Source organism: Coffea arabica, chromosome 3e (assembly GCF_036785885.1).
Source record: "Coffea arabica cultivar ET-39 chromosome 3e, Coffea Arabica ET-39 HiFi, whole genome shotgun sequence".
NCBI classification, from domain to species: domain Eukaryota; kingdom Viridiplantae; phylum Streptophyta; class Magnoliopsida; order Gentianales; family Rubiaceae; genus Coffea; species Coffea arabica.
In genome coordinates this window covers 11,557,773-11,569,439 of record NC_092315.1, presented here as the reverse complement: position 1 = coordinate 11,569,439, position 11,667 = coordinate 11,557,773, and the positions used below count along the sequence as shown (strand labels likewise).

General features: G+C 36.0%; 2 protein-coding genes across 3 annotated transcripts; both read left to right on the top strand.

Annotated features, from left to right (window-relative positions):
• Window positions 1-804: 804 nt before the first annotated feature.
• On the top strand, window positions 805-4,857 carry LOC113737353 (probable aldo-keto reductase 2). Its single transcript, XM_027264596.1, has 3 exons — window positions 805-948; window positions 2,549-2,701; window positions 4,534-4,857. Exons 1-3 carry the CDS (start codon window positions 805-807, stop codon window positions 4,855-4,857), a joined length of 621 nt encoding a protein of 206 aa, XP_027120397.1.
• A 1,640-nt stretch (window positions 4,858-6,497) lies between these two features.
• On the top strand, window positions 6,498-10,983 carry LOC113736474 (probable aldo-keto reductase 2). 2 transcript variants are annotated; one of them, XM_027263481.2, is made up of 6 exons: window positions 6,498-6,865; window positions 7,147-7,350; window positions 8,431-8,603; window positions 8,704-8,806; window positions 9,972-10,320; window positions 10,675-10,983. In XM_027263481.2, the coding sequence occupies exons 1-5, from the start codon at window positions 6,650-6,652 to the stop codon at window positions 10,314-10,316; spliced, it is 1,041 nt and encodes a 346-aa protein (XP_027119282.2). In that variant the 5' UTR covers window positions 6,498-6,649; the 3' UTR covers window positions 10,317-10,320; window positions 10,675-10,983. The 2 variants fall into 2 exon arrangements, with proteins under 2 accessions (XP_027119282.2, XP_027119281.2); XM_027263480.2 differs by having other exon boundaries at window positions 9,972-10,335.
• Window positions 10,984-11,667: the final 684 nt, after the last annotated feature.

The following is an 11,667-nucleotide window of genomic DNA, read 5'->3' as shown; positions in this document are numbered from 1 at the left end:
TAGTATAGGAAACTATTATATCCATAAAAAAAAATACCTTTGATTGAGATATCTAGTCACGTCTTATTAATAGGCGAGATAAGTTATATTTTTAAAACTTTGACATGACAGGTAATATTAGGATGAATGAGGTTTTTGAAATTAACCCTTTTGTATTTCCCTCTAGTGAAGGATTCGTTGTGGTCTGTGCGGAAGATACTTGCCGCTGAAATATTGAATTTGTTTGGATTGTAAATTATTAGAGATATTTTTATTATAGCACTTTTTGTGATGTGATGTATAAAAAGGTAATTGAAAAGATAAAAAAATGTATTAAAAATTATAATAATAATGTAAACAAATATATTTTGACAAATAAATCGCAATCCAAACAAACTCATTATAGTACACACCCTAGCCACTTGCATATTTATATATATTATCTGCAATTACTCCGCTAGTAATATGCCATCTTCGAGGACGGGCAGAAAGTGATGAGCTCACCAACTACGCCATCATACCATCCAATTATCTCATGTTAACTCTCCCTACTTTCAATACTCTACTCGAAAAGGAGACAGAAGCCAGCAGGGTTTTGGAAGAAATTACTGACAAAGCTTAAAAAATGGCAGATAGGATCACAAGGCCTAGTTGGGTCTAGTTGGGTCTAGTTGGGTCTGTATACCCATTAGCCCCTACAACAGCCTCCTTAGGCTCCCCTCCCCCCTAGATTAGGATAGAGTAGGTTATACACATGTATCGTTGCTGACAAAAAAAAAAAAAGGATCACAAGGCCTAGAGGTGTCAGCGCAAGGCTGAGGCTGCATGGGAATGTCTTTTGGCTATGGCCCTCCAAAGCCTGAGGCAGATAGGATCAAGCTGATCCACTATGCCATCAATTGTGGCATCACTCATCTGGACACCTCTGATGTGTATGGCACCCATACTAATGAAATCCTCATTGGAAAGGTATAATCAAAGCCTTAGCCAAAATGGCCAGAACCCACTTTTTTGGTTCAAGAAAGTATAATGATGGCTTAATGCAATTTCTGGTCTTTTTGTTTTTTTTTTTTTGCGATTTATTGATGGATTTTTGTTTGTTAAGATTTTTACACTGTTTCTGGGGTGTTTTGTCTTTTTTTTTTGGGTTGCCTATACTAACTCAATTGAGATTTTTTTTTTTTTTTGTGGTGTGTTTGTTGGGGGGGGGGGGGGGGTTCTGTCTTATTCTTTTTTTGGAATTTTTGTGGGAATGGTATTCTGCTTTTTGATAATTTAATTTGAATGTTGTGGATGTAAGCATTGAAGGGGGTGCAAAGGGAGAAAGTTCAAATTGCTACGAAGTTTGCCTCAAGAATATGTTTTCGTAGTCTTCTATTTCTATCAATCTCTTTTGGATTAATTAATGCAGTTCGAGTTTTAGCAATAATCAATCAGAGCAATTTGTCATATTGCAGTTTGTGCAAGTTCTACTATCATTTATGTAATCCATGATTCCCTGTTTGCAGCTCCAGAATCAGGAGAAGTTCCCAAAATCATGATGAAATGTAAAAGCATTCTACAAAAGGGACTTTGATCAAGGTCTAACTTTTTTAAACCTCACATTTACCAAATGCAAGCTCTATTGTATTCGCATTCCACAAATGCATTAGGACCCTCTTCTCCACAACATACAACCAAAAACACCCATTTGTAGAATAATGTTGAATTTCATCATAATATTGGGAGTTTCTCCAAGAATCAGAGTTAGATAAATTTGCATTACTGCGAAATGGTCTCCCAACACCCCCCCCCCCTCCCAAAAAAAAAAAACCCAAAAAGAAGAAAACCAAAAAAGCAAATCTATTTCCTCATTTGAAGCCTATGCAAGTAAACAGCAGCTAAGTCTAGTTTGGATTATATTGAATTATTGTTTTCAGTACTATTTATTTTGAGGAGTAAGTTTGCAAACCTGTAGAGTTAGTTTCAAGTGTTACTGTGTTCATTAAATTAATTAAAGGGTTCCTACTGAAATCACGGTTTGTTTTACCTTTCCCTTGATACTTATCAGCCCTTATGTTTATCTTTTTTCTTTTTGAAGATCTTATTGGTCTTTCCTGGATTAGTTCACTGAGATTTTCAAGCAAATCTGATGGACCAGAACATGTCATTATGGAGTAGAATGAGTCTTCAAGTTTTGCAGCATTATTTATGTAATCTGTAGATTCCTATTTGAGTTTGAAAATCGAAATAAACTTGCATTATTGTGAGGTGCATTAAATTTTCCAAGATCAAATTCCATCTTTTGTTACTTATGCAAGTAGAACACGCTAATTCTGTGGTAGAATATGTTCACTTCTCTTTATTCCCCCTCCCCTTACATTTATTCGTGTTTTTGCAATATTCTTTTTTTTTTAATAGCTTAATTAGGCTCTAGTAGTCCGCTGCATTTTTAAGTATTCGGCAGAAGTTGGTGGATGACTCCAAGCTTTTTCTTTTGTGCTTTTGAATTTCTTGTGAAATTACAAAATAGATTTGTATACTAGACAGATTTGTTAATTGAAATCCTTCTATAACCTGTAACTTGTAGGTTGGAGCTCTGAAGCAACTAGTTGAAGAGGGTAAAGTAAGATGCATAGGTCTATCTGAAGCCTCTCCGGAAACAATCCGGAGGGCTCATGCTGTTCATCCCATAACAGCTGTGCAACTAGAATGGTCCTTGTGGACAAGAGATGCTGAGGAAGTGGCTATTCCCACATGTCATCCAAAAGATATGCTCCACATAATAATCTTCCATCGTTGGGAGCTTCTATTGCCCCCTCAGCTTACTAATTCATGATGATTTTTAATTATAGGGAACTAGGCATAGGAATAAGTAGCTTATCAAATTCATGGTTTCCTTATATTTACTGGATCATGTACATAAGTTTTCTTGTCTATGCTTTCCTTTTCTGGTGGTTGTCTATTGAATTTGCTGTGTTACTTGAACTTGCTTGGAAGTCCATGTTTCAGAACTGAAAAGGAAGCAGGTTGTTTGTTTGTAAGAAAAAAATTACCTATCATCTTGTTTTCTTGACTGCCTTGTTTTCAAAGTTTAGAGACTATATTTTCCATTGTGTTTGGTTATCAAATGACTTTGCTATGTTACTTGACTTCTATCTTTCAGAACTGAAAACAAGCAGTTATTTGTATCAGGAAATGCCTACCTGTTATCTTGCTTGGTCCCTGTTCACATTTCTTCTTCTTCTTCTTCTTCTTTTTATGCTGTTACTGGCCACATTCTATACAAATATAACGGAGAATGTTTTCCCGCCCCATCCCCGCTTCTGCCGCGAGTGCCCTCGTGGGGCTAATAAAAATTTGTTATATAATTTTATTGTAGTTAAACTTTAACAAATAATCAAGTACTAAAATTTCAACACATCATCAAATTACCATTTATTGTAATTTCACAATTGAAACTTGTAAAAACAATCAAACAAAAATTATTTGAATACAATCCAACATGATGTAATAAATACAACTAAAGTAGTCAAGTTTTTACTTTTAATACAAATACAATCACTAATTCATTATTGTGCTTGTGCTTTTTTTTGAGAAAAAAATGTTATTGTATTAAGTGTAATTAGGGTTTTAGTATAAATGTATTAGTAAATTTAGTATAACCAATTAATAATTTGTATGAGTACATATATATAATTATTAGTATAATTGATAATATCAATTATATTACATGTACTAATATACATTATATAATACATATAACTAATAATATCATTGTCATAAGTTTGTAACTAATTAAATTATATATTATATATATAATTATATACATACATATATATTATATATATATATTTAAAGCGGGTGGCAAGGCAGGGGATGAGCCGGGGGTGGGGCGCCCCACCCCATTTCTAAGCGGGGGTTAAAAAATTCCCCCCGCCCCGCCCCATGCGGGGCCGGTGACCGCCCCATTGCCTTCCTTAGAAATATTGTTCTCTCTTGCCACCTTTTGTTTTTGTTAATCTTAAAGCAAGGATTTGGAACAGGCACTGCACCTCAGTATAATTTTGAATCTCATAGCAAATAAGTATCCACGGCACCATTATATGGTTAAGCAGATTCCAAAACAGTATCCCTCTTCATTTTAATTCTCTTTTTCTCGCTTAGGAACTTTGGATCTATCTGGTTTAGACTCAAGGTGGCTGCAGATTCATTTCGGATTTGTCATTAAACATTCGCAATTTCTGGTTCTTGTGACCATGTGACAACTCCCTGTGATTGTAATATATCAGTCCAATAGCCATTTTACACTTTCTTGCACTCCTGTTTTGCTTTTACCTTGGCACGTATGTGCCTGGAGCAATGTTTAGAAACTGTAAAGCAGCAGTACAAAACATTGCATGGCATCATCTTTTTTTTTTCTGCTTTTCTTTTTGTTATTAATTCTCTGTTCGGATTTGAGAACGTTGGTAAAAAGTGATGCTTTTGGGCTAGACTTGAAAAAAGTACAGCTACATGGACACGATTCGTCTCCATGATTTTTAATGTTTTACAGCACCTTTGCTGCATTTGTAGAGCATCCCAAGGTTTCAGGAGGAGAATATTGGGCACAATAACAAGCTGTTCGAACGGGTTACTGAATTGGCAACAAGGAAGGGTTGTACTACATCCCAATTGGCCTTAGCATGGGTTCATCACCAAGGGGACGACGTCTGTCCCATTCCTGGCACCACCAAGATTGAGAACCTGGAGAGCAACATCAAGGCCTTATCAGTGAAGTTGACACTGGAAGAAATGGCTAAGCTTGAATCAACTGCTTCAGCTACTGCAGCAAAGGGCGACAGATGCCCAGCTGCATTCCTCTGTACTCTTGTTTTCTTCGAAGCTCACGTTATATAAGTTTACATGAAGCTTTGTAATCTGGTTATGTGATTACACTGAAAGTAACAAATGTAAACAGATAATGAGTACAGTGAATCCGTGCTGGGAAATCGACCATATGAATCCCTGCAAAATAACCACAAAAGTTTTCAGGGTTTGCACAACAGTTTCTGTGATTATAATATGCTTGAAATCACTAGGATTGAATTGATGCCCGCCCAATTCTACCATTTCGCCCATTCTTTTACAGTAATATTCTGCCTTTTAGATGACTAAGACGAAAAAAAATAAGTCCCCAGTGTTACTCTAGCGTGCTCTTGGACTAAATGAGGTTTTGGGTTCGAAACTTTTCCCAAACTTAATCTTCCTATCTAACTTGGGTGCGTCATCACCAAAAAAAATAATAATAAAGTGAAAATGTGAGTGCGTGTTTTGGGTTACCAAAAAAAAATAATTAAGTGAAAATGTGAGTGAGAAACCATAGGAAGAAAGGTGGAGGAAAGAAAACTAAAGGAGGTAATTCAAGTTTCTGTTGCTTTTCCTTTCCATCTATATACATGTAATTGATTGTATATTATACTAGGTGGAATAATTGTAAAGGATGTTCAACTTGATATTATCTCAAGTACTCTTAATTAAATAACTAATAAATTAGTCTATGAGACTTTGGTTCAGAGGTTTTTTGGATTCTGATCACTCGATTTCCTTTTTGTTTTTTAAATTTCACTCATCTCTTGCTGGAATTTTTTTTTAAAAAAAAATCTAATTGATTTTTCCGGCTAGTTGTGTGTGTTAGTCAGTTAGTGACAGCACAATTAAGAGTGAAAAAAAAAATAAGGAGATTGAAGGGCCATGAAAGAAATCCGATTCTGGTGATTAATTTATATATAGCATCACGTGCCCACTTTTTGCCGGATCTTATTTTACAATTTGTCCGGCACTCCGGCCCCATTCCACGCTCCTCACGCCGGACAAGAGGCGCTGTTGTCAGAAAAAATTATTTATGTCAGTTTTATTCGATTCCACGTGCAATTTATTTGAATTTATTCAAGATGTAACTCACGTTTAAAATTTTATAAAAATAAAATAAAATTTTGTGATTTTCACTCATTATGTTAAAATCGATATATAAAATATCACATGAACCCTACATTTTCATTTTTTATCAAATGGCCGTCAACTTTTCCATATAATTGCTGCTTGCAACAACAATCCGTGCCTCAACTCCACGAGGTGAGACAGGAATAATTGTCAGATCAATCGTTCTAAAATGATATAACATTTTTTAAATATTTTATAATTCTAAATAAATTATTTATACATATTTACAACAATGTAAGCATAATATTTTATTACTATTTATATAAATTTCATACATAATAATTATATAATTTTTTATCGTGAACTACACTCCATCGTGAATTTTACAAGTACTTCACAAACAACTACACTCAATTAAAAAAATGTCCTCAACTCCAATTGGGTTAGGGCTGCACTCTGGAGACGTCACTTCAAACTTACACCGCTTTACCGGTGCCCAGCTGAACCGCCACTGTTCCCAACAAGTGTCCTAAGCTGCTGGAAGGCAGCTTTTCATTTGGTGCAGACATCTGCACCATAGTCGGATCCGTGCCGGATCTTATCTGCAATTTGTCCACTGGATGAGCTCACTGACTACGTCATCATACCATCCAAATCTCTATTTAACTCGCCCTACTTTGTACTTTCACTACTCTTAACTGAAGAGTAGAGAAGAAAAGCCAGCAGGGTTTTGGAAAAAATTTAGTAAGAGAGCTCAATAAAGACAAAAATGGCGGCGGGAGTAAGGAGAATCAAGCTGGGATCACAAGGCCTAGAGGTGTCAGCGCAAGGCTTAGGTTGTATGGGAATGTCTTTTAGCTATGGCCCTCCAAAACCTGAGCCAGATATGATCAAGTTGATCCACCATGCCATCAATAGTGGCATCACTCATCTGGACACCTCTGATGTCTATGGCCCCCATACTAATGAAATGCTCATTGGAAAGGTAAAGTCAGACCTGATAAGCCAAAATGGCCAAAACCAACTTCTCTTCCTCTCTTTTTTTTTTTTCTGGGTTCAAGAAAGTATAATGATGACCAAATGCAATTTCTGTTTCTTTTTTTTCTGCGATTTATTGATGGATTTTTGTTTGTTAAGATTTTTATATTGTTTTTGGATTTTTTTTATGCCTATACTAACTCAGCTGAGATGTGGTTGGAAATTTCTCCCTTTTTTTATTGGGGGATTTTGCTTTTTGGTAATTTAATTTTAGTGTTGTGGATGTAGGCATTGAAGGGGGTAGAAAGGGAGAAAGTTCAAATTGCAACGAAATTTGCGTCAAGAATTTTGCCAACCGGAGAACATGTAGCATGTGGCCATCCAGACTATGTGAGGGAAGCTTGTGCGGCCAGTTTGAAGAGGCTGGATGTTGATTATATTGATCTCTATTTTGTTCACCGGATTGACAGAACGATTCCTATTGAAATCACGGTTTGTTTTCGTGGTCTTCTATTTCCATCAATCTCTTTTGGATTAATTAATTCAGTTCGAGTTCTAGTAATAATCAATCAGAGCAATTTGTCATATAGCAGTTTGTGCACGTTTTGCTACCATTTATGCTAACCATGGTTCCGTGTTTGAGCTCTAGAATGAGGAGAAGTTCCCAAAATTATTATGAAATGTAAAAATATTCTACAAAAGAGAGAGAGGGGTGGGTGGGTGGGTGTGTGTGTGTTTTAGTCCATAGGGTCCTAGGATTTACTGAATGCGAGTTCAATGAGCTGACATTTGGTCAATTCGAGCTGACAGAGTTAGATAAATTTGCATTACTGTGCAATGATTCCCCCCCCCCCAAAAAAAACACAACAAACAACACAAAAAAAAGGGAAAATCTATTTCCTTATTTGAAGCCTATGCAAGTAAATAGCAGCTAAGCATTGTTTGGATTACATTGAACTATTGTTTTCAGAACTATTAAATTAATTAAAGGGTTCCTATTGAAATCATGGTTTGTATTACTTTTCCCTTGATACTTATCAGTCTGTTTTTTAGTTCTTTTTCTTTTTAAAGATCTTATTGGTCTTTCTTGGATTAATTCATTCAGATTCTCAAGCATTACTGAGGGATCAGAACAATTCATTATGGTGTAGAATGAGTTTTTAAGTTTTGCAGTATTATTTATGTAATCTGTAGATTCCTATTTGATTTTGAGAATCTAATTGGATAAACTTGCATTATTGTGAAGTGAATTAAATTTTCCAAGATTGAATTCCATCGTTTGTAATCTATGCAAGTAGAACAGGTTAATTCTACAGTGAATATGTTCACGCCACCCCCCCCCCTCCCTTTTTTTCTCTTAATTTTATTCATGTCTTTGCAATATCACTCGTGTATGTTTTATAGCTTAGTTAGGCGCTAGTAGTCCTCTGCTTTTTTAAGTATTCACTGGAAGTTGATGGATGTCCCCAAGCCTTTTCGCTTGTGCTTCTGTATTTGTTGTGAAATTACAAATAGATTTGCACATTAGACAGATTTGTGAATTGAAATCCTTCTATAACCTGCAACTTCTAGGTTGGAGCTCTGAAGCAACTGGTTGAAGAGGGTAAAGTAAGATACATAGGTCTATCTGAGGCCTCTCCGGAAACAATCAGGAGGGCTCATGCTGTTCATCCCATAACAGCTGTGCAACTAGAATGGTCCTTGTGGACAAGAGATGCTGAGGAAGTGGTTATTCCCACATGCAGGTAAGTCATCCAAAAGATATGCTCCACATAATAATCTTCCATAGTTGGGAGCTTGTATTGCCCCCTCAGCTTACTAATTCAGGATGATTTTTAATTATAGGGAACTAGGCATAGGAATTGTATCGTTCAGTCCTCTGGGCAGAGGATTCTTTGCATCTGGTGCGAAGTTGACGGAGAACTTGACTAGTAATGACTTCCGTAAGGTATGTGCTCAAGGCTTGTGCAATTTGAAATCTTACTCCAATTGCAGATTACATCTAGTAATCTGAGTCTATTGTTTACCCCTCCTTGCAGCCCATGTAGTGTTTTCCAGAATTCGTAATACGTTGAATTCATGGTTTCCTTAGATTTACTAGAAAATATACAAAAGTTTTCTTGCGTATATCTTCCTTTGTTTTTGGTTCTCAATTAACTTTGTATGTTACTTCAACTTGCTCTGAAGTCCATGTTTCAGAACTGAAATGGAAGCAGTTGTTCGTTAGTAAGAAAAATCTTCCTATTATCTTGTTTTTGACTAAGTTCTCTTGACTATAGTTTCCTGTGTTTGGCTCATGTGACTTTGCTATGTTACTTGAACTTTCTCTGAAGTCTATGTTTCAGAAGTGAAATGTAGCCAGTTGTTGCTATGAAAAACCTACCTGTTATCCTGTTTGGTCACTGGTCACATTTCCATTTTTTTAAGCAGTTACTGGCGACATTGTTTTATTTTCCTTTTCATATGCTCTCTGCTGTCTTTCCCTGCCACCATATCTGACAGGGCATCTTTTAGAAACAGGCAAAAGCACCACATCATTTTTTTTTTAATCTTAAAGCAAAGATCTGGAACGGGCACTGTACCTCAGTATACTTCGTGAATCTCATAGTGAATAAGTATCCACTATGGTTAAGCAGATAGTAAAACAGTATCCTCTGCATTTTAAATCTCATTTTCTCGCTTAAAAACTTGAGTCTATTTGGTTTGAACTTATGGTAACTGCAGATTAATTTCAGAAATGTCATTGAACATTTGCTGTTACTCTAGCTTTTTGACCATGTGACAACTCCCTGAGATTGTACTAACATATTAGTCCAATCCCCATATTACACTTTCTTGCACTCCCTTGTTGCTTTTACCTTGGCATGTATGTGCCTGGAGTGATATTTAGAAAGTAAGTAGTACAAAAGATTTCATGGCATCATCTTCTTCTTTTTTTTTTTATTTAATTCTCTGGTCGGAGGTGAGAATGTACTCTCTTGGTAAAATTTACAAGTGCCTTCTTAGTAAGTGATGCTTTTGGGCTAGATTTTGAAAAGCAAAGCACAGGTGCATGGGTACAATCAGTCTATATGATTTTAATGTTTTACAGCAAATGTTTGCTGCATTTGTAGAGGATCCCAAGGTTTCAGGAGGAGAATGTTGAGCACAATAACAAGCTGTTCGAGCAGGTTGCTCAGTTGGCAACAAGAAAGGGTTGTACTCCATCCCAATTGGCCTTAGCATGGGTTCATCATCAAGGGGACGACGTCTGTCCCATTCCTGGCACCACCAAGATTGAGAACCTGGAGAGCAACATCAAGGCCTTATCGGTGAAGTTGACACCGGAAGAAATGAAAGAGCTTGAATCAATTGCTTCAGCTAATGCAGCAAAGGGTGACAGATACCCACCTGCTATAATGGCAAATACTTGGAGATTTGCAAATACTCCGCCTCTGTCATCTTGGAAAGCTACATAGAAAGGTGTATTGACTCTTGGTAACTGATCCCTCTGTACTCTTGTATTCTTTGAAGGTCTGTTACATAGTTTACATGAAGCTCTGTAATCTGTTTGTTTGTACTTTTTATTATGGTTGGCAATAAAACCCAGAACCCAACAACCCGTCCAAACCGCCCACTTAATTTAAAGGTTGGGTTGGGTCATTTGGGTGATGGGTTTTGACGGGATGGGTTAGTAAACCCAGCTCGTTTAGTGGGTGGATTGGGTTTTTCACTTCAGCGACTTCTCATTCTCTGCAAGATCACCACCTTTGCATCATCCCTATCATGAAGAGCTGTGGAGGTTGGGTGTTCACTGAAGGCTTCTTTTTGTTGCAGTCAGCTATACATGGAGATTCAGAAATCTAGCAGTGTTTCACAAAGCTGGTAATTCTGATACAACTAGTGTACTAGCTATTGTCTTGGGACTTTGTCAAGGAGGTTGTTGCTGGAGGGCCAAAGATTCCTGTAATAAAAGCAAATTGGGATATGATAATGGTTAGCCTGACTCGTTTCTGTTTTGGCTGATGGCTAGCTTGTGTTTCATGCTGTTTGGCAACTAGTTTGTTTGTTTGTTTGTTTGTTTGTACTTGTGGTTTCACTTTCGTGCATAATGGGATTTGATAATGGATACTTTGTTTTGTCTGCTTTGATGATTGCTTGATAATTCTACTTCCCTGATTCATTGCGAGGCAATTTTTCAACTCAATAGCATCTGTTTTAGTTACCCCTGCTTTAGTTAACTTTTCTTCTGGAAAGACTCTTGATTTTCTTTCTTACTACAATCTATCAATTCAACATTTCTCTTGAACATTTACTTTTTGATACTTGACATGTAAGTGAAGGTAAATTAGATATTCATTTGCATTGGCTTTTAATTACTAGAAATGAAGGTAAATTAGATATTCAAGCTTTTAATTATGGAAAAGATGTTTTTGTTTCGTCATTGAAATAAAATTGCTATATAAAAAAGACACACCGAAAAAAAAAGAAGATTTTTTTTTATAAAAATTTTAAAAACGTGAATTGTAAAATGCTTCTAGCTTTATGTTAGTTTTCTTTAATGTTGTTTTTAGAGGTTAAAATGCAAATGACACCAAACTTTAGGAGATTTAATGCTTTAATCCCTTATTATTTTTTGGCTTCTAGCTACAAGAAATTCAAATCATGTTAAAAGAAGGATTAAACGAGCGTCTGAATTAAATCTTTGGACATTAATTATCAATAAATTAATAAATTATCATAATATCATATAACGGATCTTATTTTTTTTCGTGATTTTTTTTGTTCAAAAGGCTTTGCGCCATATATTAACTTGAATCTTTTCGTTCG

Bases quoted from the DNA above. Each gene is read 5' to 3' on its own strand.
- LOC113736474 (XM_027263481.2), top strand. From the start codon at position 6,650: ATGGCGGCGGGAGTAAGGAGAATCAAGCTGGGATCACAAGGCCTAGAG. The intron at 6,866-7,146 runs GTAAAGTCAGAC...TTGTGGATGTAG, and splicing joins ATGAAATGCTCATTGGAAAG to GCATTGAAGGGGGTAGAAAG. The intron at 8,604-8,703 runs GTAAGTCATCCA...TTTTAATTATAG, and splicing joins GTGGTTATTCCCACATGCAG to GGAACTAGGCATAGGAATTG.
- LOC113737353 (XM_027264596.1), top strand. From the start codon at position 805: ATGGGAATGTCTTTTGGCTATGGCCCTCCAAAGCCTGAGGCAGATAGG. The intron at 949-2,548 runs GTATAATCAAAG...TGTAACTTGTAG, and splicing joins ATGAAATCCTCATTGGAAAG to GTTGGAGCTCTGAAGCAACT. The intron at 2,702-4,533 runs GTGGCTATTCCC...CTGCATTTGTAG, and splicing joins GGACAAGAGATGCTGAGGAA to AGCATCCCAAGGTTTCAGGA.